Consider the following 26,730-nt stretch of genomic DNA (forward strand, 5'->3'; position numbering starts at 1 on the left):
GGGATGGGCTGCCCCAGGGACAAAGGAGGGGTGGGAGGAGGCGAACGCGCCCCGCACTGGAGGGGTCGGTCTGTCCCGGCCGTACTACACGCCGCCAGGGGGGTTGCTTCCGGGAGGGGGGCGCGGGGCACTGCCAGGGCACAAACGCTCCCAGCCACCAGGGCGCCCCACTGATTGGCGCTTTGCTGTGTCTCTCTCCGCAGGTGGTCAAGGCCATCAACCGGGTGCTGCTCCAGAGGATGGTCCGCCTCACCGACCCGGACGCCGTCATCCGGAGAGTCGGCGCCCTCGGCTTCCCCAACTGCGGGGGGGCCATCAACGGGACGCACATCCCCATCCGTGCCCCGGAACATCAGGCATCCCGTTACGTGAACCGCAAGGGGTACTTCTCTGTGATCCTGCAGGCCGTGTGTGACCACCGGGGACAGTTCACGGATATTAATGTGGGCTGGTCCGGCAAAGCACACGACGCCCGGGTGTACCGCAACTCCTCCGTGTGCCAGCGGCTGCAGGACAGGACCTTCTTCCCCGACCGCCACATCAGGGTCGGGGACGTGGACATGCCCGTGTACCTGGTGGGGGATGCCCACTGCAGCCGTGGCTGATGAAGCCGTACACGGGGCACCTCAATCCCTCCCGCCAGGCCTTCAATGCCAGGCTGACCAGGGCCCACATCGTGGTGGAGGGGGCCTTCGGGCAACTGAAAGCCCGCTTTCGATGCCTCCTCACCCGTCTGGACCTGGCCGAGCACAACATCCCTCCCGTGGTGGCAGCATGTTGTGTGCTCCACAATTTGTGTGAGCGAAAGGGGGAGGCTTTCCTGCCAGCCTGGATGGCTGAGGCTGACCGTATGGCTGGACACTACGGTCAGCCCCGCACCACCGCCGTCCGGGAAGCCCAGCGGGCTTCACTTTGCTGTACAATAGTAGCAATTCACCACAAATTTCCCTAAAGTTAATCCAAAAACCTACTATTGAGAGTAGGATAAATTTAGGATGTCATATCATATCACTCTGGTCCAAAATTAGATATTTTTATTTATTAGTAGTATTATTATTAAAGAGGGCCATCATTGTGATCAACAAATTATCTACAAATAGGTTAGATTTAATTCAGCAAAAGTGAAAAATGCAATCAAGTTTTATAACAATCATAGGGAATTTATAATGTATATTTAAGCAATGAAAAAATATGAGAGAACAATCTATGAGCAATGTTAATGACATTGAAACATGCTAGTTAAATGTAAGCTCTTTGGGCCAATCATTTTTGTTTGTACAGCACCTCGCACAACAAGGTCATGATCTGTGACTGGGGTCCTAGGCACTAGCACAATTCACACAAAGAACAGCAATAACGAGACCTAACCCTGAACCCACTTTGAGATCAACTGGAGTTCTGCACGCAAGGGGATTGAAGGATCAGACTGTACACATGCACGATGCAGTATTAATGTTTGTAACTTCCACTGCCTGGGTGAATTTAATCCTCACCAAACTGGTATGACCATGACCAAAATGTATTAAGCAATGCACAACAAATTCTCCCACATGACTCTTAATGTATCTTTATGCAGCACTACTTTACATCTTCAGTGTTAAAAGGGTAGAACACTGGACAAGATTTCTGTCTTGAATGATGGGGTATAAGAAGAAACTACTTACCCATGTAACTGGAGGTTTTTCAATGCATGTGGTCCCTATGTGTATTTCACTGTGTGCGCGCTCCATGCACCCAGAGCTGCAGAATTCTAAAAGCAGAGCCTGTCAGTCCGCTCATGTGCCCTCACTCTTCACATGCCTCCAACTAAAGAGACTGGAGTGGGGCAGACTGACTGCCTCTTGGGTTCCTTCTTTAGTAGAAAATCAAAAGATGATTCGAAGCAGCAGAGAAGAAGGGCAGGTAGTGGAATACAGATCAGGGCCATATATCTTGAATTACCTCCAATTACAAAGGTAAGTAGCTTTCTCTTTTACTTTGAGTACTGGTCCCTATGTGTATTCTAATGTGGGTGAGTGCAAACAGTACTCAAGTAGGAGGGTGAGAGGGTACAGATGGCAGAGAAGTACAAAGGACTACAATTCCAAAGCATATATCAGCAAAGGAGTCCTGTACTAAACAAAACACCTCAAAAATGCCATGTAGGCTTCTTGCAAATATCAAGTGGAGGTACTTCCTGAAACTATGCCATAGAAGTCACGTGTCTTCTTGTGGAATGAGCCATTACCCCATGACTGAGGTGGAGAGAGCAAAATACAGCCTGACATACTGTTCATAGTTTGACATAGTTTGATCCCAAACACGTTCCACTACAGTGACAGACAGCTTAGGAGATTTCTGATTGGACTCTTGAGATAGAGTGCCTTGTGCTGTGTGCTTGCCAATACATGTTCCCTAACTTATCGAAGTATCTGTAATGATGATGCTGTCCAGTGAGGAGAAAGGAATGCATGCATTCTTGGTATGGAGTCTTCCACCATAGCAGAAATTATAATATTTTCATGGCAACAGTTACTATGGTGTTCATGGACTCCCAGTTTGGTGAGTACACTGTTTGAAGTCACGCTTCGAGATCAGCTGACAATGGAAGGTACACTAATGTTGCCAAATTGTGCTCTGATACCAACAGAATCCTAGATTTATGGGCTTTCTTGTTAAGTCTTTGAAACTTAGGATGTTCTAAGTTCTCCTGAATTGAGCTAGAAGACTTGTTCAATTTAGGCAGGGTTCTATTCAACTTCTTCTAAGTGGATTTGAAAGATTTACTTTTATATTTATGAAAATATTCCGTATCTTTGTGAAAAGATCCCACTGAGAAATTTTTGAGAGTAGACTTTCTCACTCCTGAGGTCAGACCCCGGGACATGAAGCATTCACTTTACTGAGACAGGCTGAAGTCTGGGAGAAGTCCCCGGGCCTGGTTCTACCGCAGCCTCAAAGCCTTTTCTGTTAGGTTCTACTTAAAGTTTCCACATTTCTCAGGTACAACTGGGGAACAAGCAGCAGAGACTGTACCTTACCACAATGTGGGGTTTTGGTGGGCAACGCTGACAAGCATGGCTGATGGAGGAGTATGTAAATGAAGCAAAAATTTTGAAACCTGAAGTCCTGGGCATAGTCTAGTACCCATAACAGCTACTGCAAAGACTACGGGCAATTTTTTAAAAAAAAGCCAGAGTGATTTAGGACCCTAAAGTCACTTTTGAAAAATTTGCCTAGAACCTTGCCTGCTCTTAAGAATTCAGAAAGAGATGCACGTATCAATCATACCATTAGTGCAGTTTAAAAGGTCTGATAAAGGAGTTTGGTTTTCCATTGCTTTATTAAAAAAAATACTTAAATGTTTTTACCTGCTGGTTTAACAGAATAGAACCCAATGGCCTCTCCTTTTTTCCACAGAATCTTAGCATAGTCACTGCTACTGTGACAGAGGAAGGGGATCTCATTTCGCTCTATTTCTTGTTTGCGATAAATAATTCGATTCAAAACATACAGAACCACTCTTTCTCCAAGAGTCTTCACCTATGGAAACACAAGTACATTTAAATGTTCAACAGTTAAAATGACAATAATTTAGTTGAAGTTTAGATGTTACGGGGTTTATTTTCAGTGGTGCAAATTTTCAGCACTTCTGAAAGATCAGGCCTCACATTTTGAGGGTAAGAAATTGCCATAGTGATAAGCAGTGTATAAAATTAGAGATTAGATCACATCTATTGTACACCTTAATGTTAAAAAGGTGTGTGGATGATTTAAAGGCTTTATGTTTGTTTTTTAATTTGAATGAACATAGCATTTTTTTTTATTTTAAGAAACATTTACCAAATACAACAACACTGTGTCAGTTAGTCTTCTGAGGCTAGCAGGAATTTGAATTTGGAATGCTACAAAGAACATGTGCTCAGATCTTCTGGGAGGGACCATATAACATACTTCTCCATCATTGCTGGAAGTAGACATATAACATTCACAGAGATATGTTGGGGTTAGATTTACCTGTGTCCTATCCCACTGGACTGAAGGCCTGATAAAGGGGTCAAAAGCAAATAGATAGCTCTGGCTGCAGCAGCAAAAGTTGCATATGCACTAAAAGGACTACGCAGCAATGGGCTTCTGCAAGCCATGTTTTTTTGCTCTTTCAGTTTGATTAAACTCCAGCTTTGGAATAGTCTTTTGTATGGGAATGTAACTCTTAAGCACAGATAGGAGACGCTAAATGCAGTATCTGACCTCTTTAAGAGATGAACCTACCTGAAGCTGCTGTAGACTATTCTAGGAAAAGCTGCCAGGGAAGAGTTAAGAATTTGCAAGCATTATGGGTGGGAAAGAGTTAGAAGACCTCCCCGAGGAGGTTGGCACACTTTCTATCAGCTAAAGGATGAGAATCTGAGACAAGCTGTTGTGAAAATTCAGCAAAAAAACAAAACAAAAACACAAACACATTTTGCTTAGGACAACCATACATCCCATTCTGGCTGGGACAGTCCATTTTTAAAGCCCTGTCCTGACTTTTGGCAAAAGCAGGAATTTGTCCCCACTTGTTGTTACTAACTCGATCAGTTCGCAAGAGCAAATGGGAAAATGCCCAGTTTTGTCAGAAAATTGAGGTGCAGAGGAACATACAAAAGAGCAAGCAACAATACTTGCCCTAAGCAAGGGGAGAGGGAGGGAAGGAGGCAGGGCTCAGGCAAGCAGAGATATCATCCCCAATCTTACATGGAGCAGATAGGGCTCAGGGCAGCGACAATGCCAGCCCCACATTGGGAGGGGGCTCCTGTGAGTGATTTGGACCAACCCTGTGCATGGAGAGGGAAGGGCTCAGGCTAGCCCCACATAGCATGTCCTGTTTTCACTTGGGAAATATGGTCAGCCTAATTTTGCTTTAATCAAATAGATAAGAAGATACTTGAAAGATCAACTCAAGGATTGTACAGAGTGCTGTGATTAAAAGATAAGCTTTTGCATCTTACTGCTAGAACAAAGGAGCAAATGGGAACAACTGAAGGAGACAGTGCTCAGAAACAGTGCTGAAAAATTAAGGCTGTTAAAATACAGTTTCAGAAATGTGTGGAAAAATTAAAAGCCAAACCTCTATGAAAAATCTATCACCCACAACTCAGAAAAACAAAACCAAATTTTAAAGTAAGACTTTAAAACAAGACAGCATGGAAACTCTCACCAAAAGGGCAAGTTAAGCCTAACTAGTCTGATTTATCAGACTAAACGTGGGATTTAAAATAGGGATGTTAACTATTGTACAATCGAATAGTCATGTAGACTGCATAAAATATTATTGGTTACATGACTATTTAATAGCACCCGAGGCCCAGTCCCAGGGAGCCCCTTGCCACCCTGCACTATTGCCTCTGTATCAGAGGCAGCAGCACGAGGTATCAGGCAGGAGCTTGTCCATGAGGGGAGCCGGTTAAAACACCTTCTCCCTGTGCAAATCGATTTCCTGCCTCCCCACACTGCTGCCTCTGATACAGAGGCAGCAGCACAGGGTTCCAGTAGCCCCTGTCCATGGGGGATCCAGGTTGCCCACGAACAGAGGCTGCTCCGTGGGATGCTTGGATAGAGGCAGCAGGGGACAGAGGCAGCATGAAGGAGCCTTACTGGAGGCACTACTGTCAAAAGAGAGAGATGATGGTACCAAGGATCATGGTCAACATGTAAGGACGTTCTAAAGGGCCATGTGCCCCCCCCACCCCCCCCAATGGCATGAATGTCTATGTGAAAAGATGTATCTTCCATGTCAAGACTCATGAATCCTCCTGTAATGAGTAAATTATTAATGCCAACGATATCATTACGGACCACCTGACCAGGATAGTGCTAGTGAATATGAAATGCTCCAGGAGATTAGAGAAGCTATTAACCCAACTATGTGCCTGGGTTTATGAACCCTGTCTTTCCTGTATGGTCGTGGTAAAATGGCTGAAGAGGCATTCTTGCCCTATACCCCTGTCTGTGGTGTTTTCTCTTAGGGAAGGGGTGTACATGCCTAATAAGCAAAGTCTTGTCCTGGAGTCTTTAAGGGAGTGAAGAGATTCTTCCATCTTCTCAAGAAATTGATTGAAAATGCTGAGGGGGCAGATCTTGTAAGGCACTCTGCATCCTTCTAGAATCTAGGTGCAGTATCTGTCACATCCACTGTGACTTGGTGAGAAGTTTTGGCCATCAATCTGCCCTTATCCACTGAGGCCTAGAAGCAGGCTTCTTTGGGAGGTTGCCCTTATTTCCAAAAACTTATTATAATTATTTTAAAACGTCAAAAGATACTAACACCAGAGTTATGAACTGACCAGTTTCCACCACATAAAACTGGAAGCAACCAATCAGGCAGCAGAGATTTAAAAAAACCCTCAATATAGGCACAATTCAGTACTTGTATCTTAAAAGTAGGCACATCTGGGCTGCCTGCTACCAACCCCCAATTCATGGGGCAACCACTTACAGCAAAACACTGGGGCTGCCAGTCCAAGTTAGCCAAAATGTAGTATTTTAATGTTGCTATAAGAATACAAGTATAAAGATAAGTAAGTCCTATATAATTTTCTCCTGCCTCTCATAGTTAAACACTGTTTGCTGTCAGGTCTTGCTTCTTGTTAGCATTACAAATTAAGTTATGCCTCTTGTCTGCACTGCAAACTATGTTGTGTCTTTTAGTAACTATGTAATGCTAGAATTAGATTAGCAAAAATATTAAAATAACTAAACTGTACCACAAAATCTCTATGGATAGTAATTCCATGTTCTAATAATAAGAATATAGCAGTAGGGATTCATTACTGATCACCTGACCAGGATAGTCCTAGTGAATATGAAATGCTCCAGGAGATTAGAGAAGCTATTAAATTTTTTAAAAAATTACTCCAATGTTCACTAAGTACATATCACCTCAAGATGGGCTGCAGAGATAAAATTTCTTGACACCTTAAATGACTGCTTCTTGGAGCAGCTGATCCTGGAACCCAAAAAAGAGGCAATTCATGATTTAGTCCTAAAATGGAGCACAGGATCTGATCCAAGAGTATAGCAAGACTGTTTGGCAACAATGACCATAATATAATTCGATAGCATGGAGAAAACAAATAGGGAAAAGTTACTTATCCCTTTCCATACCACAAAAACTAGGAGTCAACAAATGAAATTAATAAGCAACAGGTTTAACACAAACAAAAGGAAATATTTCTTCAGTTAACATGTGGAATTCTGCACCAGAGGATGGTATGAAGGCCAAGACTATAATAGGGTTAAAAAATAACTAGATATATTCATGGAGGATAGGTCCATCGATGGCATTCCTAGCTCCTGTTCTGTTGGGGCTGAGAATGGGAGACAATGGATGGACCACTTGATGATTTTCTGTTCCATTTGTACTTTCTGGGACACCTGGCATTGGCAGAAGATAGGATACTGAGCTAGATGAACCTGGTCTAATGTGATCTAGTATGGCCATTCTTATGCTCCGAGGGGTGATGCCCACTTGAGGAGACTGATCAACAAAGGGTGGCCCAGGTCTCCTCCATGAGTCTTTTTTGAGTCTCAGTTCTAGACACTCATGACTTCTGGGAGGAAAAGAGCAGTAGACACCACACATGGCAAAACTATGAGTTTCACCCAGGCTGTAGAGGCAGTGTAGATGTTCATAACTCACCAAAAAGGAGGGCAGAAAGTTTTTGAACCTCAAGGCTGTGGACATAATCTCAAACTTTTCAAGAGGAAAAAGGCCTTGGCTGGGAAGAAAATGGGGAAAAATACTATCTAGCTATACTATATAGACAACAAGAAGATTTACCCAGTGTTGCTCAGATCCTTAACTTAATTTTTGTGTTTCTTCATTTAAATCCATAGTGTCCAACCAGTTCTGAAATGTGCTATAGCGAACTAGCCACATTCTATATGCCAAATAGCTACATGTAGCTAGTGGCTAGCATGCTGGACACCATGGATTTAAATCATTGCTCTGGGGTGGGGCTGGAGATAAGAAGTTAAGTATGAAGGCTGCCCTGGGGAAAGAGGGCTCACCTAGCCCCCTTTCACTGTAGCAGCTAAGGGCCAGGTGAGAAGCGCCTCTCCATGGCTGCTGCAGCTCCAGCTGGCAGAGGGGAGCATGTCTCTGGGCTGGGGCACGTCCAAGTTCATCTGCCCCCTGTACTCCCCAGACAGAGTGAGAGATGCAGCAAACTGTGCACTTCCTCTCACCCCCTGACAAAGGGGAACAGCCAGCTGCATCCCTGCACAAATTGTGGAGGAGAGGAGCTTCAGCCTCTGACCACCTTCCCAAAAGGACAGCTGGGTATGGGAGGCTCAGGGCTGGGGGAGGGGGACACACCCCTAGCCAGCCCCTTTTACCTTCCTGGTGATTCTGTCTCTTCTGCATGATTTTATGAGAAGCAATCCCATTCCAGGCACGTCCTATTTTGCTGGCACACCCAAACCCTGACCTTGCTTTAAGTTATGGTAAGAGGAAGCTGCATACCAGATATGGTGGTCCTAGCTCTTACCATTTAAGAGGAGTTCTTGAATAGACAGACTCACTCAAATATACAGTAGATAATAGAGTATAAAGACTACTAAAATAACTATATATAATATCTTCCCACAATGATGCAGTAAACAACAACAACAACAACAACAGGAAAGAGGATACTGAAGATTCTGACTCTGGCCATGAGGTGGTAAAAAGGATCTGAAGAGGCACTGACTCACCACACTTTTTATGTTCCTGGCTTGGAGCACAAAAAGAGCAATAGACACAGCTTGCAAAAAACTGCACACTCAGGCACATGGTACGCATGCGAATTCAACATAAGGAACCCATACAGAGACTATCACTCAAAGAAAAACTTGGAGTTACATCATTAGACCACTGACCATATAAAAAATATTATTTCATAAGGTACTAGTGTCTTTGGGGTGCTAACATGTTTAGAACTGACTATTCTGTAGAATAGTGAAACTAAAATTGCTGCAAAAAAATTCTTCTTAATGTGAAATCAACTGAAGAAAGCTCCAGAAGCTTCCATAATCAGTACCAGAACTGATGGTGACAAAGGCATGATTCAAAGAATCACTTGAGAATGACTATTATTAGAAGTCATCCACAAGATCATAAGTCAAGTGGATGAACTGTATTTTAAATATTGTTAATAGAAATACTGGGACAATATTATATTTACAAGGAATGGGAATACAGCTTTCAAAAGTTGTGTGTGCTCTCAAAGAACTGAAATGGGGCATATGCAAACAGTTTTGTTTGTAATACTAATTTTAATGAAACTCCAATTTTATAATGGTCTCTCGTCTGCAAGTGTAACACTGGCAGATTTTGGGAGGTGGTGCAGCTAGTTATTATCAAGATTTTCTGTGCTGGGAAACAAGGAATTCCACTCCCCCTTGTGCTCTAACCAAGTTTTCTTCATTTCTTCACACACACTGCAATTATACTTCACACTGAAAGAAATGCAGAAGCAGGGAGCTGCACTCAAAATCTATTTAAACAAATTAAGCAAACAACACTGCATCGATTCTACTGGACATGGGGGCACCAAAGAGGCCTGTGGTGGCAGGAATGCTGAAATATTCTGAACTCATATCCAGCCTTGTCCATCAGAAAGATACTCTTAGCAATTGACAATGAACTTAAGAAAGAAAGAAAGAAAGAAAGAAAGAAAGAAAGAAAGAAAGAAAGAAAGAAAGAAAGAAAGAAAGAAAGAAAGAAAGAAAGAAAGAAAGAAAGAAAGAAAGAAAGAAAGAAAGAAAGAAAGAAAGAAAGAAAGAAAGAAAGAAAGAAAGAAAGAAAGAAAGAAAGAAAGAAAGAAAGAAAGAAAGAAAGAAAGAAGCACAGCCAACAAGCTTTTCCAGTAGTACCATACACAACTCGCATGATGTGTCAAACTGCGAGGCACTCAGACAGTATGGGTCTCAGAAGGTAGCCCTTAAACCATTAACGGTAAAGTATCTTTCACGAGAGACTGCTTCACAAGAGCAATGCTGTTTTGAAGAATTCAGCTAAATAGAAAACTAAGACATGAAAGAGCACAACTGTCTCAATTTCTGCTGATGTTCCCGCTATGCGAGATGGTCCACCCATTTCTTTGCACTATTAGATTCACTTCCAAATCAAATCAAAATGTGCAACACATCTCAGATCATGAGCTATCCCTATTAAAATTATATATAAATTTGACCTTACAAGAGAAAAACAGGTAAGATACAATTCTGGAGCGCTTTACCTGATGAAGCCCTTCTCTAGAAGGGATAGATGTTCTCACAATATCATTGATGGCCCACCATTGGTCAGCAAGATACAGGGCTATAGCTTGAAAGGAAAAAGATGGATATAAAAAAATTAGTGTGTCTTGACATTTTACAACTTAAGATAAGTCTTTAAAGTTATTAGTTATACAACTCTAGTTACCAAATCATAATAGACATCTTTTAAGATACAGTAAGAAGCATTATTAATTCAATTATTTGCTTTTAGTGCAGATTAGGGAGAAGCAGCAGCATGGGGGGGGGGCAGGTGGCTCCACAGAGAGCCCCCCACTGCTGCCTCTCTATCAGAGGCAGCAACACGGGAAGGAGAGTAGGTGGCCCCCCTCAAGCACCAGCTTCCACCTGCCTCCCACTCCCGTGCTGCTGCCTCTGTGGGAAGCAGAGGAGTGGGAGAGCAGGTGTTTCCACAGGAGCTGGCCCCCCATGGGGCACCAGTTCTCGTTCCCCCCACTTGCTGTTTCTGGAATATGCTTGGGACCCAGAGAAATAATAGAAGAGCTGTTTGTTTGTTTGTTTGTTTAATTATTCTATTGTGGTCATGACAGAAAGAGTGAATCTCAAAAAGGGAGATGAAAGTGGAGAGGGTGATAGGACGGTGATCAGCATGAGGGAGATATTCTGTACTTAAAGGTAGCACGGACAAATTCAGAGACAGAACTAGAGAAGGAGATAAGAATAGCACTGAGGTTGTCATAGTGGAACACTGGAAGGTAAATGCCACAAGAAAAGGCAGCTGCAGCTGAGTTACACAAGATCTTGAATAGGGATGTTAAATTGTGGTTAATTGCTTAGTTGAGTAGTCAATGGAATTTCTCCATAGCTTTGTACATTTCAAAGGAGGAATGTGGAACTCCGCATACAGCCCGGGGCCAATGGAAAGTACCTGTGACTTCGGGCTACATGCTGGTGCCTGCTTTGAAATGTACCAGAGTCCACAATGGGGGTTCTTGTGCATTTCAAAATCATGGAGCCCAGGGTCAGCAGAGGACTCAGAGTCCCCACTGACCCTGGGCTCCAGGCTGCGCTGTAGCTTCCCCTTAGAAACACCACCTCTGCGTTTCAAAGGGGCAGCCATGGAGCCCGGGGTCAGCTGGGGGGCTCCCGGGATCCACGTGGCATTTCCCCAGAACCCGAGTTCTGGGGAAATACTGTGCGGAACCCGGGGTTAGCTGGGGAGTTCCCAGCTGACCCCAGACTCCACAGCCCTTTCAGCATTTTAAAGGGGCAATGCCGCATAGCTGAGCTGCGGCTCAGCTGTGTGGTGCTGCCACTTGAAGTACCTCTTCCCCCACTTTGCTGCCACTATCTCATAGAGGCAGCCGGGGGGAGGGGAATTGACTAGTCCTATTTGCTTATCGGATAGTCAACTAGTCCTTAACATCCCTAGTCTTGAAGGCAAAGGTAATGAGTCGGAACTTCATGCAGTACGCTAGAAGGGGCCTGGATTGGTAGATCTGTAGAGGAACTCAATTCCTGCTTGACAAAAAAGGAAAACCAATGTAGTAGCCTCAATTTGGATAGACAGAGGAAGACAGGCTGAGTATCAAATTCTCTCCTCTCAAGCTTTTTTAAGACAAAGTACATGTTGCCTTTGAACATTAAATCATCAAATCTCTACCTTTCATTTGCTACATTTCTTCCAAAGTTAATCTAGCTGGTTCTGCTCTGATCAGTACAATAATTTCACACTTATTTAAAATGTGGATAAGAATCTACAACAGAAATTAACAATAATATGAAAGTGAAGGTAATGGACACTGCATTCAAGCTGAAAAAGGTAATTAGTCATTGCAAGCTAGAATGGAATGAGTAAATGATTGGTTAAATGTATTTGTCACAGAAGCAAAATGTTACAACATTTAGATTAGAATTTTAAAATGAAACCTGTGAGCGAGTCCTCAGGTGCAAATAAAGCAAGAACTTTGTGAGTCTGATCTCCACCATAAAGAGGAACGAAGCCTACGGTTGACAAGCTAATAGGAATCTGAAACAAGAGTTTAGAATGGTTCAATGGACTCTTGCTATAGCATTAGTAAAATATATAGAACATGCTAAAGATGACAAGGAAACTGTTTTCAAACATGCTTAAAGGTGACCTGCAAAACCAGACCAGAACAAAACAAAAAAACAAACAAAACTACCAATTTCCTCAAATTCAAAAGGCCAGCCTTTGGAGGGGAAAAAAACCCTACCATCCCAAGGGAGCAAGTCCTACAGCCCAGTCCTATCGACTTAGGCTCGCACAATGGCACTAATAACAGCAGAGTAGATATTGCCATTCAGGCTGAATACAGTAAACTTCTGATAATCCGGCACCTTTAGGACCCAGGGGGTGCCGGATTATCAGATATGCCGGACTATCGGAAGGGGGGGCTATAAGGGGTCTGTGGTGGGGTGAGGGTATGCCACCCCAGACCCCTCATAGCACCCCCTTCCGATAGTCCGGCTCTGCCCCAGGTGGCCCTGATTCAGCTGCTACTGGTCAGTTTCAGCAGCGGCTGAATCGGGACGCCTGCAGCAGAGCAGCTGGAGTGCTGCCGGGTTGGTCCGGTAGTGCCGACCCTTGGTGCGGCGAGACCAACCCGGCAGCACCCCAGCTGCTCTTGGGGATGCCTGGGGCAGAGCAGCTGAGGCGCTGCCGGTTGGTCCCGCAGCGCTGCTCCTCGGCGCTACTGGACCAACCCGGCAGCACCCCAGCTTCTCTGCCCCAGGTGTCCCCAAGTCAGCTGCTACTGATACTGATCAGCGGCTGACTCCAGGAAGCCGGAGGCAGAGCTGCTCTGCCCTCGGCATCCTGGAGTCAGCCGCTGGTCAGTTTCAGCAGCGGCTGAATCAGGACGCCTGGGGCAGAGCAGCTCGGGGGCTGCCGGGTTGGTCCCACAGCACCGAGGAGTGGCGCTACTGGACCAACCCGGCAGCACTCCAGCTGCTCTACCCCAGGTGTCCCCAAGTCAGCCGCTGCTGAAACTGACCAGCGGCTGACTCCAGGAAGCCTGAGGCAGAGTTGCTTCCTGGAATCAGCCACTGGTCAGTTTCAACAGCAGCTGAATCAGGATGCCTGGGACAGAGCAGCTGGGGCGCTGCCGGGTTGGTCTGGTAGCACCAACCCTTGGCATTGCGAGACCAACCCGGCAGCGCCCCAGCTGCTCTGTCCCAGGTGTACCCAAGTCAGCTGCTGCTGAAACTGATCAGCAGCTGATTCCAGAAAGCCGGGGCATAACAGCTCTGCCTCGGGCTTCCCCGATTCAGCTGCTGGTCAGTTTTAGCAGCGGCTGAATTGGGGAAGCTGGGGGCAGAGCAGTTCCAATAGTCCGGCTGCCCTTTGCACTTCCGGGTTCCTGATGGTGCCGGACCAACAGGAGCGCCAGACCATCGGAGTTTTACTGTATTAGGCTCGGAAACCTAGGGGAAGGTGAATGGCTTTCAGAGCCCAATTGGCAACATCTATACTCCTGTTTCAGCAATGTAGTAACCCAGGAGCTGTTATTCACTGCCCCTAAATATATTTTATTTCTAGTGCAACACAGACATACCCTAAGCAACCAACTGGGGATTCCACTGCTTAATATCCTTCAACGCCTCTGACAAGGAGCATGATGGAGTGATCTCTGGCTGCTCTAACTTGTGCCAGGGAACAGTAGCATATAGCTCGTACATCAATCTGTTCTCTCTACTATTAGGCCCTGCTCTGAACAAAGCTCACCCTAATATTATCATCTGACCCCAAGGAAGTGAATCTCTACTGAGAGGGAAAGCTATTTTATTTATGTTCATAGCCATTTGACTCAAAATCTGTATGAACAACTGGAAGACAAGCTGTCTTTCTTAAAGATTCAACATCTCATCCTCAATTAAGGACTAAGAAAACCTCAAATACCTTTTGTAGACTCTTCTAAGTCAAGACATCCAGGAAACAAGAAAGAAAATACTTGATATGCCTGATACACAATTCTAAACGGTCTTCCCTTGCAAGCCAGGTCATCTTTAAAACAGGTCAGTATTTCCCAAGTTTTGGTGCTAAAATAGGCACTTCAGTGTCCAAATGTTCAATTGAGCACTGAAATGTGGCATGAAGGTAACAACATATGAAAACTGGCACCACTTAGTTTTAAGAGTTCAATATCTTCATCAAAAGAATTCTGAAGTTATTTAAATTCAAGTATTTATAATATTTAATTATGTTGTTTTAGAAAATACCTATATAAAGTATATATTAGCACTGTTTGTGTGGTGAACAAATGACTGGGCATTCAAACTATGAGAAAGATTAGCTTGCTTATTAAACAGTTTTAACATCATGGTATGTTATGGCTCAGAATTTTTATTTTACACACACAGCATCTGCTTTTAGCATGATTAGAGAAAAATGCCTGACACTCTGCTCCTGCAAAGGGATCTGCAAGTGTGGAGCCCTACTCCCGCTGACCTCACTTATTCTAGACTCTTTAGTTAAAATGTCACATTATTGTAATACAAGTGGGAGAGCCTGCATAGGCAGACCCGATTTTGACCACTATTTCACAAAGACAAGCTATGTGCTAAAGGCAAGGAGGGCCAGATCAATAAAATTCCAGTGTTTTGTCTCTTATTAGTACAGCTGCTCTGATGGCAACAGGAAAAGTTTTAGGACAAATACTGGTAATCCAATATAGACACCATTTTGGAAGTCAATGGGACTGCCTATAGGAGTAAAGGTACATCCAAGCAGATCACTTTGCCAGACTGAGGCATAAGCAACCAATTAGATGCAGTAACTGCTAGCATAAATTAAACATGTGCGTTTCTGCGATAAATTCTAGCAAAGAGTTTGCTTGACTCACCAGTTGAGATTTAAAATTAAAAAGAGTTGTTCAATATATATAGATCCATCAACCAATAATCTGTGTGGTTTACACAAACATCCAGGTGATATAAAACATGTTTTTTAGTGTTCCAAAATAAAAAGATACAGTTTAAAATGGATAAAATATATAGAAAATGCAATAATTTATTAACATCAGAATATTAAAATCAGAATATTAAAATCACGAGATAGACTGGATTTACCTTCCTTTTTTTTTCCTCTACATTTCATTGCAAATAAAGAGACAATCTGAACCGATTTATTTATTGGTTCTTACTTGGATGTTGCTGGCAAGAGACAAGAATTCTGGATTCTCTGGATCCCCACATCGAAGATCAGACATATAGTCTTCTGCAGAATTCTCCAAATCTTCATGAGTGTAATTATCCAACATGTCCACCGGGAACGCCATCCCCCTAAAAAACTGAACATGAGTATGTTATTGTAGATATACTATACAGTATCTGCCTGCAGATATTTTGTCCTACTAAAATTAAAATTAGAATGAGTTTATTAGTTAGCACTTCTCTACAGAGAAGCCATACAATTTTATTGGGAGCAAGGAGCATGAATGACAGCCTCTTTCAAACTTAAAAAACAACAAATAGTCTAGTAGCACCTTAAAGGCTAACAAAACATGTAGATCAGTGGTCCCCAACGTGGTGCCCGCCATTTTTTCAGAAGGTACTGCATGGACGTTGGAAAGAACAGAATCTTCTCCACACATGTCTACAGCTTTACAACACAACAAGGCGTATGTTCCATCTAGGGATGTTAAATAGCGGATAATAAACTAATTTAGTAGTTGATGGAATTTCCATCAACTACTCAATCGGTCGATAAGGGAGTTCACTGAGGCTCTGCTTTTTAAATATAGTCAGAGTCACAAGGCTCTTACTGCATTTCAAAAGGCAGAACCACAGTGGTCTGGAACTGGGAACTAGCTGGGACAGTTGAGTCCTGGCTCACACCCAGTCCCAGACACTGCATTTCTACCTCCTCTGCCCCACCCCCAGAGACAGTGCTGGGGGGGGGGAATTGGTTTTTAAGCTGACTCCCCCCAGCACCCAGCACCTACTGCTCCCCTACCTTGCTGCCTCTGATACAGGGGCAGCAAAGGGGGGGGAGCGACTAGTCAAGTAGTGACTTAACTACCCAATAAGGCTTACTGAGTAGTCAACTACTCGACCAGTTGTTTACATGCCTAGTCCCCACCTATGTATGGGGAAAAATAGGGAGAAGAGGATTGCCCAATGGATCCATGTAGATGTCTGTCCATGGTCTGAAGGACAAGCACAGGTCGTGGGAAGGTTTCCTTGCCTGTTTTCACCATGCTGCTTCACTGACTTCACTGGTCTGTGTGTTTTATTTTGAAGTTCTCTTCCTGAAATTGCCATTGCCTGTACTTTTCCACTAGTCCCTCAACTCTGATAAATCAGCACTATAGGCAGCAGCATGCCTCCTTGCCAGTGGGAAACCTGCATGTAGAGGGGCTGGTTCAATAGAAAGACAGTAACAGCACCTATAGTAAGAATTTCTAAGTATCAGTGATGAGAATGAGAGAGAAAAGGGAAGAAGAAAAGGGGGGAGAGGGGAAAGAATCCTTCTTACTTTCTCTACTCACCCAGGAGTGCTCACCAGGACTCTCCAAGATTCTGTCCAAGAACTCATGGCAAACCCTTTGCCTAAATAAATACTAATTATCTTTCAAATTTTTCCACGTGTCAGGCAGTCTAATATTGTTCTTCAAGCCAGGACTTGCAACCTTCCTGTGTATTTGTACTATGCCTAACTCAGAGAGACTTTAATCTGGTAAGGGTTTTTGAGCATTACCACAATTCAAAAACAAGAAGAGAAAAATGAAACAGACTGTGATCCCCCTCAGAGAGAGCGCTGACACCTACATCTCAGTGTCCATGCATCACAGGAATTATAGTTTTATGCGTTCATTTACACTCGCTTACATTGCAACATTCACAAATACTGTATTAACAAAATCCAGCATCTTTTAGCAGGCATTTCTTATAATTAGGGTTTCCAGGTTTAAGTAGCACACAGACATAATTTATACACACAAAATAGGACAGACCATTGGTTTGATCTGTATTGAAATTTACTATGTTCCTTGGATTTCTTTGTTGCCTGTGCCCACCATTGCCTCTGTAATACCTCTGCTCTCCATTCACTCCAATACATGCACCATACTCTCAATATCACACAAATGCTCAATATCCCCTACTCCCTCCCTACTCCCCAGTACAAGCACTAATGGCAATAAGATAGTAAACATGTGCCAGCCTAGACCTCTATGGTTACTGTCAAAAAGTTATCCTACCACATACAGGAATTGGGCTTAGCCCCACCTGTGCCTAATTAGCTGAATCTCAGGTGAGGGGATTGATTTCCTTTATTGGTACTCTCACAACCTTTACAACACAAGACAACACTGACAATACAGCAAAAGGTCCTTTCAATGGGGCCAAAAAAACCCAAAGAATAAAGATTGTCCTGGGAATCTTCCTGTCTTTTTCTGACTTCCCAACCTCTTCCACATTAAATTTCATCCTTCCCTGTCTAGTGGAATTAGGGAGCAGAGGACAAGGGAGCAGTTCACTCAGGAGATTAAGAGACAATGACAAAAGCTAACCTTCATTGCAATAAAGGAGGAGGTTGAACTATTAACATACAGATTTCCTGTTAGTCTACTATTTCTGTAAGTCTTTCTAGGCTATTGTTTTTGGCATTTTTAGCGGGGGAAAAGGCAAAATCAAAATACAAAGCATGAAGCAACAACTGGCTTATTGAATGAATTTTTTTGATTGCTAAGCTATTGTGAAAACTAAAACAAAGCAATATAATTGTTTACATCTAAAAATGAAAAAATAATTGGTTCATGTTTTAGGAAAATATTAATAATAGGTAGAACATTCCTTTCACATCCTTAAAGAAAATGTCTTCTATCAACAAGAACTGATTACCATTTAATGAGTCCTGATCCCTGCTGTTTCTGAGTTTTTTTAACATGTACCCAACTCAGCAACAAGGAGAGCAGAAGTAAATGATGTAAAATAAAAAAGCTAACTTCTCAATTGTATTCCCTCCTACATTTTTCCTCAATTCAGCTAATGAATTTCCAACTCAGATCTTTACAGTGTTTGTGTAAGAAAACTGTATTTACAGCTCTATTATAGTAGATAACAGCGGAAAGCCTGACCATTATTGTTATTCATCATCCATAAATCTGAATGCGCTACTGTCATGGTCATGAGGGATGGCCAGCAGCCTGGGGACTAAGGATTTAACTATACCTAGCCAGGTAGCAGTCAGCCAACAGAAATGCAGATAGGGATTTCAAACTGAGAAAAAGGAATTTTGGGGTTTTTCCCTCCTTTGTCTCTGAGCCAGTTTTGCTCTCCAATATTGAGGGGGACAGACAACATGTCTCTCTCCAAGAAAAGACTCTTCACCATCTGTAAGTAGGGTAAAGTTTAGATAAATCCACTAGGTTTTATTGTTTTATGGTTTGGCACTGTGAATATGATGTCTGTGCTGTTAGAAATGGGCTTTCCTCTCTTTTGTAACTAAGTTTTGAGCCCATGGGAAAATTCCCCATGAGTTTATTAATTGGTGGCTCTTACCATTTAGCCCATCAACTATGCTTGTAACAGGAGTATTGTTTTGATAAAAAAAAGTTCTTTCTTTTTTTTTATTAACCTGGTATTGGTTCATTTCAGTGTCCTGGAAAATCTGTCTGTGGGATCTGCATGACTCTGACTAGGGGAAAGCAGCCACAGACAGCAATCTTTGGAGAAAAGAGCTTGGGGTGCCCCTGGGGTTGGTTTCAAGTGTCCACCCCAGTTTGGGGGTTCAAAAGCACTTGATGGTGGCAGCAGATTTTTATCCCCAAAATCTAGGCTTTTAGGGGGGACTTTTATACCAAAGCCTGGAGACAGAAGATTTTGGGGTGCTTTTGCAGGCCCCCACTTCTGCATTCATCATCCCAGAGTAAGGAAAGCAGCCTTGACAGCTACAGATTATCTTTTAAGGAACAGTTCTAAAGCACATTTATGGGGTAATTCATTAGAGTAGGGCCAAGCAAATACAGCTTCAGCCAAGCTCCCTGCTTTCCCTGCTCAGCATTCAGGAAAGCAGGCTACCAGACTATGTGCTTCTATGAATGCTGTGAGCCTAGGGGAGGGGGCAGAAGCTTCTCATGAATGCCCCCAGAAGAATCTTGCAGCTCCCATTTGCCAGTTTACAGCCAACAGGAACTGCCTGTTTCTAAGACAGGCAGCATGTGAAGGAGGATGTGAAAGTGTAACCATGTACACAATTAACCGATGAGCCTGGGCTTATCGGTTAATCTTCATAGTTACACACAGGCTCTTGGGGAACCTCCTGTCGCCCTCCCAATGCTGCCTCTATGTCAAAGGCAGCAGCACAGGGGGCAGGAGGGAGCCCATACACATGGGGAACTAACTTTTAAGCTGGATCCCTGTGTGTACCAGTTTCCAGGGAGCTACCTGTCCCACTCCCCTGCTCTCACACTCCATTCTGTGCTCCAATCCCTTACCCCAAACTCCCTTCTGTATTCAGTCTCTAACCCAGACTGGAAGAATGCAGCCCTTGACCATTTACCAAATGCTTGGAGTGGCCCCCCATCAAAAATTATTGTCCATCCCTGCATTAGAGTCTGTCTTGTGGACTACCTTCACTCTCATTAAAGATAATAGTAATTGCTTAAATGGAGAAGGATTTAATGGATCTTTTGATGTCTGTTGGGGCAGCTCAGCAGCTGGAAACAAGAAGAGAGACCAGCAACATGACACAAGCCAACAGCTCTCTGAAGACCAGCAAGCAGCCCAATGAACTATCATTTAGGAATTTTAATGGAGAGAATAATCAGTTGAAGGCAATCCAATAATAAGCAATTCCAGTAATAAGCAAATTCCATTCCCACCTGCTACAACAATACATTTCACATTTTCAAGATTCTTTTAGACTCTAGAAAGTGAAAACCATGAAGGCTTTCATCTCCAGAAAGAAGTTGCTTATATAATCCATATTTGTGTGAATTACTATTTAGTTTTTCAGATGAGAAAGCCTTGTATACCATCACAATTCTGGGTTTTGGACTTTTTTGGAGAGGGAGTTGGGGAATGAAAGGGCACCAGGAGCAAAGCAGGTCCTCATCACAAAGCTTATCATGCCTCTGTCTCTTTAAGCTTCTGTGTGCTATGTGACTGTAAAACTGTCATGTCAAATCCTTGTCACATCCTGTGAAACGGTGTTCTGTTCATGAGATAATCCTCTGATTGGCCAGGACATATTCTGGCTGAATGAGCAAACTCGATGTAGCCTTAAGCAATCTAACTCATCAAGAGCTTTCATGAAAAATGGACATGAAAGGGGAAAGAATGCCCAAATAATTTGTTTTTTTAATTAGGCAAATAATGCAGTTTATTCTTTTATTAAAACAAAAATTTCACTCTCACTTTAAATGCAAGCAACTTGCACAAAATATTAAAATTCATTGTACTGAAGTCATATGTGTTACATTTCCTTCAGCATGGAAGAGAGAGAGATTTTTTTTTTTCCTCCGCCCCTATAAATTACTATGCTAGAAAAGGCACAACCTCTTTTTAAGAGAGACTGGATAGCAAAGAGTGCCTGAGATCAATTCACAAAGCTCCTTGAAATATTTAACAAAATGAGTGAGCATGATGTTTCTGTATGACTTTCCAGCAAACCTCAATTACCAGACACAAAACCTTCATTAACTTAAATGTTTAGTAGGGATGTTAAAATGTGCTTACTTAAGTAACCATGTAACCACTGAAAATTTCAGTGGTTACATGGTTACACGTGGGGCAGCTCCCCAGGAGCCAGTGTGCACAGGAAGACAGCTTTTAAGCCGGCTCCCACCTGCCCCCTTCCGCATGCTGCTGCTCTGATACAGGAGCAGCAGTGGGGGACAGAGGCAGCTCCCTGCATGCAGCAGGAGCCTGCATGTAACCGTGAAGGTTAACCAATGAGGCTAGGCTCATCGGTTAATCATGTACACAATTACACTTTCACATCCCTAGTGTTAAGGCTGAAAAATCATCTCCCATGTATTTAATAATAATGAAGACAAGGTTGAAAATTCATTCAAGTTTTGAGTCTGATTATTAACTATGACTCATATTCTCAGTCTCATTTCTGAAAAAGCACCATAAATTTGATCCTGTATTCTTGTCCATCAATGCGTGTGTGTGTGCACACAAAATCATCATCATAAAGAGTCACATCATTCACTCTCCAGATGATAATATTTGTTAAGTTTTGATGTAAACCTTCCCCTTCTAAAGCAAAGTTTTACTACATTTTGGTAACTGCACTGGGACAAAAAATGAGGTACTCTGCCATACAAGGAAAAAATCTTGGGGGTTATTTCAGTTCAATTCACAAAGGGGATAAAGGAGGCAGATAGCTCTAGGATATTTTTGATTTTGTGATCACCACCATGAACATATATCCATAGATTGAGGGCAAAATCAACAACGTTCTACTATATACAAACAGACTATAACAGAAGAGGAAGGAAGTCATACTGTAGGAGAGTGAGTTTTTAAGCAATAATATTGTCAATCTTTTACTGTAATAGGTAGGTGAAAAAGAGATTAGAGGGGAGTTTATTAGAATATTCATAAACCATAACCGATATATTTCAAGACACGTTCCTTTTTTGTCTTAATTTAAATATTTTGTTATTTTTTTATCCACTGGAATAGCCCATGTTCTGATCCTGTAAATATACCCATGCCTATCTTTACCCAATGTAAAATTAACAGTCAGTAACGGCCAGCATCAGCTGCTATAGCTCAACTGCTGATTGTTTTTCAGTATGGAAAGTTGTCTGAAAACAAAGTCAATTATGCTCGTGGAACGCCCATTACAATAATTGAGAGTTTCAGGCCAATACTCTCAGAGTAAAATTATGCCCTAAATACAAATTATACAAAGCAACATCACATGCACAAGAAAGTACCCATACTGAAAAGGAGAATCAGATTGTTTTGAAAATAAGAGGGTCAGTCCCTATCAGATCAGTGAGTTTTCAGATCTTTTTTTTTTAAGGGGGTAAGGGATAACACCCCTAAACAAATATCTATATTTTGGGGGAAAATACAAAAACTTCACTACTTGTAAGGAAAATATTTAGAAAGTCAACAGCTACATTAAACCTGGGCAAACTCCAAGCAAACTATTCCAAAATACATTTTCTGAAAGGATAGGGTGGCTCAAAAGCCATGCAAATCTGTTCTGATTTTAAAAAATACCCTGACATCTGATGCTTAACTTGCACTTAGCCAATTCAGCTTTCAATAAGGTGCAGTATAAACCCTAGAGTACAGAGAGTCCTGCATGAAAAAATGAAGGATGATCAATCTGAAACTAAAAAAGTGATATTGTTACATATTCTAAGGCTGCATGTCACAGACTGATAGTACTTAAAACTATTTTATGGTTCCTTGTTAGGAATATGAGGGGAAGAGTAGTCCAGTGGTCAAGGTGCTAGCATAGGACTCAGAAAACGCAGGTTCAGTTCCCTGCTCTACCAAAGACTCCCTGAGTGTCAATGGGCAAGTTACTTAGTTTCTCTATGCCTCAGTTCTCACTTTTTAAACTAGGAACAATCCTGGTGTTGGGAGGATAAATTCATTAGATTGTGAGACTATGATAATGAGGCAGATAACATTTACTTATTTAAATACATCACCAGCTTGTAATATTAAAATATCTACCAAGAAACATTAGTAGAATAAAAAATAACTGGTACAGTTATCATTGTATGGTCAAAATATGTCATATGGGCATCCCAGTAAAGCTGTACATCAAGGCATCAGTAAGCCTGCCCGCAGGAACCACGCAGTCTTTCTACTGACTCGGGTGTATACCTGCATTTATTGGTAACTCCGTAGCTTAAGTGGAGATGTTAGATAGCGTGTAATTGAATAGTCACGTAACTGTATGAAATTTTAGTGGTTACACAACTATTCAATAGTCCCCAGGAGCGGGGCCAGAAGCCAGTGCATTCTGACCCCACTCCCTGGGAGCCCCCTGTCACCGCACACTTCTGCCTCTGTATCTGAGGCAGCAGTGCAGGGTGGCAGGCAGAGCCAGTCTGCGAGGGGAACCAGTTTAAAAAACAACTTCCAATGTGACTGGCTCCTGCTTGCTGCTCCTATCTGTGAGGGGTCTAAGCTCCCCATGGACAGAGGCTGCTCCGTGACAGCAGCCCCTGTCCACAGGGGGGCTTGAGTTCCCCACAGACAGAAGCTGCTCCATGGCAGAAGCCCCTGTCCATGGAGAACTCGGTCTCCCGGGGGACAGGAGCTGCTGCCACAAAGCAGCCTCTGTCTGCTGTAAGCCTGGGCCGTCACAGAAAGAGGCTGCCTCTGTGGTAGCCTCCCCTGCCCTGCGCCCCCTCTACCCCTCACCTCTGATACAGGCAGCAGTGCAGGGTGGGGGACCGCAGGTGGCACCACAAAGCTCATACTGGGAGGAACTGGCTTTTAAGCCGGCTCCCCCCAGCACTGCCTTCTGCCTCACCCCTGCCTCTTGAAAGCCAGCTCTCTGTGCATTTTGGCGCCTGTCTGCAGCCCTCACACTCTGCACTGCTGTCTCTCTAACAGACGCAGCAGCGTGGGGCAGGACAGGAGGATCCAGTGTTGGTGGGGAGCTGGTTTTTACAGAGGCAGCAAGAGGTGGGGAGTAAGTATAGTTGATAAGATTAACCAATAAGCCCAGAATTATTGGTTAATTGTGTAGTCGTCTGCATACTGATATCACTAAGCTTAAGAAATGAAAACAACACAAAGCTGAAAAACAACCCAAAATTTTAAGAACCAAACATTTGTGGTTTTTAAAATTTATTCAAAAATACTTGTTTTGCACCTTCCGTAGTGTATTTCAAATATTATGAACCACATCACATCATTAAAGCAAGTAAAACTTCTACGCTTAGGTAATGGAATGTATTCATTTTTATACAATATCAAACATTGCAAAATGGCTGTAGGACTCCTAACCAATTCTGCATTTAGATGACTCAGAATAGAAACTAACCACACACAAATGCAACTCTCTTTAGCTTACTATTTTCACTACCATCTTTAGCATTTGCACTTCCCTAACAAATTTCTCTGTCTGCCACACAAACTTAAATTAAGTACCAAATAAGATTTAAAAAATAAAATTGATTTTTAAAAGTAATGTATACAAATCCAAGCAGAAGCTTCAAAAATTAGATAAGCCAATCATCATATTTATAAAAAGGAAAAAGATTATTTTTATAAATATGCAAAATCCAGTTAGTTTTTTGGATTATTTAATCTTTTGTTGGTCATACACTCCATTTTGTGCTGTGTTTTTTTTAATGTTGAAAGAACAGCTACCTTCTATTGCAAAACATTTTTAAAAGACCCCAAACAAATGGAAACGAAGTGATGAGAATATTAATCAAATATTTGAACAAAATGAAAACAATGGATTCAAAAGAACTGATAAACAGTTTTCATTTCTACAATGCCTTCTATGAAAGGCTCTCAAAACAATTTTCTAATATTAATTAATTTAGCCTTACTATGCCCACTGCGTCCATGACTTTACCCAGGGAATTTCCCAAGACTACAAAAGAGACCTGTGACAAAGCACAAAATAAAATTAGGTCTTCTGACTCCTTATCTTACATATATAAACTATACTAGGGATGCTTTTCTCTTCTACTAAACTATTAAAAGACTACAAACAATGAAACCACACAAGTTACATAAACTTGAATTTCGAGATTTAAAAACTAAAAAAAAAAAAAAAAAGCCTTACAACAGGATATCAAACCAAACAAGAATATACATAATGAAACCTCAAGTCTGAATTGAACAAGAAGTTCCCCAAAAATATCCCTGAGGTTTTGTTAATCCTTTTTATAAATAGATAAAGGTCATCTCTATTACTAAGCTGAAAAGAAAGTTCTTGGTGCAGATTTCAATGTATTCCTATTTAAAAAATATGCATAAACCAACCTTGATTACATAATTTTCTTCATAATCCCTTTGTGATAACATAGTGAATCTGAGTGCTGTATTTTCTCTCTTTTTAAGGAAAGAGTCCATATGAAGACAAGTAACTTCTCAGATTCTTAATACACCCAGCTTTATACTGCTGAGAAAGAATAAAATCTCTTGCCTAGAAAACACTGTCAACATCCACCAAGTGCATCAGATTAATGCACCAACGACATTATTTGTAATCTGTTGTTTCAAGCTTCTTACACTGCTCTGGGTTAGTACCAGAGACAAATCTGAGCTTCTGATTTGAAAAACAGAAATTGACAGACACAGTACTTTGTTTGTTTTTGCCCTTGTCAGGTCTATGCTAATTTGACAATCGCCAATGTTAACATTCTTGCACAACAGAGACACGAAACCCTTTTGTAGATAAAGGATCTCATTTCAATAATCCTCACATAAGCAGAATTTAGTGGAGATCAGTGACAATTTTGCTTGTGCAAGGCCAATAGGATTGGGCTCAAAGTGTGTATTTTTTTTAAATGTGAATCTAAACACTCAGTTCTGCAAAAGAAAGCCATCAGCATGTAAACTACTACGTTATGGACTTTTTTCATTCAAATACTACTACATTAAACGATATTGTGCTGAAGCAGGAGTCTAACTCTGAGAAAGGATTAAAATTTTAATTTTTTAGTATTAAGATGGAAGATCACCATCCTCCTTCTAGGTGCCTACTTTTATCATGTATTACTAAACGACATTCGGTCACTACTGCCAAATATTTTTAACTTATAGTTGTTAAAAATACAACTAGATGCTTAACACACCATGCTATTGTCAGTATAACAATTTATATATACAGTAAACTTCCGATAATCCGGCACCTTTAGGACCCAGAGGGTGACGGATTATCAGATATGCCGGACTATCAGAAGGGGGGCTATGAGGGGTCTGGAGTGGGGTGGGAGGGGATGCCACCCCAGACCCCTCATAGCCCCCCCTTACGATAGTCAGGCTCTGCCCCAGGAGTCCCTGATTCAGCCGCTGCTGGTCAGTTTCAGCAGCAGCTGAATCGGGGATGCCTGCAATAGAGCAGCTGGGGTGCTGCCGGGTTCGTCCCGCAGCACCGAGGGGCGGCGCTACGGCACCAACCCAGCAGCACTCCAGCTGCTCTTGGGGACGCCTGGGACAGAGCAGCTGGGGTACTGCCCGGTTGGTCCCGTAGCACCGCCCCTTGGCGCTGCGGGACCAACCCGGCAGCACCCCAGCTGCTCTGCCCCAGGGGTCCCCAAGTCAGCCGCTGCTGAAACAGATCAGCGGCTGATTCCAGGAAGCCCGGGGCAGAGCAGCTCTGCCCGGGGCTTCCTGGAATCAGCCGCTGATCGGTTTCAGCAGCGGCTGAATCAGGGACCCCTGGGGCAGAGCAGCTGGGGTCCTGCCGGGTTGGTCCCGCATCGCAGTCCTTTGGCGCTGCGGGACCAACCCGGCAGCACTCCAGCTGCTCTGCCCCAGGCATCCCCAAGAGCAGCTGGGGTGCTGCCGGGTTGG

The 26,730-nt window shown here is 42.8% G+C and overlaps 1 protein-coding gene across 14 annotated transcripts in view; it reads right to left on the bottom strand.

The window, feature by feature from the left end:
- The window catches only part of FAM169A (family with sequence similarity 169 member A), a 138,711-nt gene that overhangs the window by 18,564 nt on the left and 93,417 nt on the right, over positions 1–26,730 (bottom strand). For 7 of the 14 annotated variants that reach the window (XM_075932270.1, XM_075932269.1, XM_025185260.2 and 4 more), the window contains 4 exons: positions 15,405–15,551; positions 12,169–12,268; positions 10,242–10,327; positions 3,351–3,522 (listed from right to left, as the gene is read on the bottom strand). In XM_075932270.1, coding sequence (XP_075788385.1) covers positions 3,351–3,522; positions 10,242–10,327; positions 12,169–12,268; positions 15,405–15,551 — 505 coding nt within the window. Of the gene's footprint in view, positions 1–3,350; positions 3,523–10,241; positions 10,328–12,168; positions 12,269–15,404; positions 15,552–25,194; positions 25,496–26,730 lie in introns of those variants that run through there. The other 7 variants (XM_075932275.1, XM_075932278.1, XM_006124277.4 and 4 more) reach the window with 2 other exon arrangements.

Source organism: Pelodiscus sinensis, chromosome 6 (assembly GCF_049634645.1).
Source record: "Pelodiscus sinensis isolate JC-2024 chromosome 6, ASM4963464v1, whole genome shotgun sequence".
Classification (NCBI taxonomy): Eukaryota; Metazoa; Chordata; order Testudines; family Trionychidae; genus Pelodiscus; species Pelodiscus sinensis.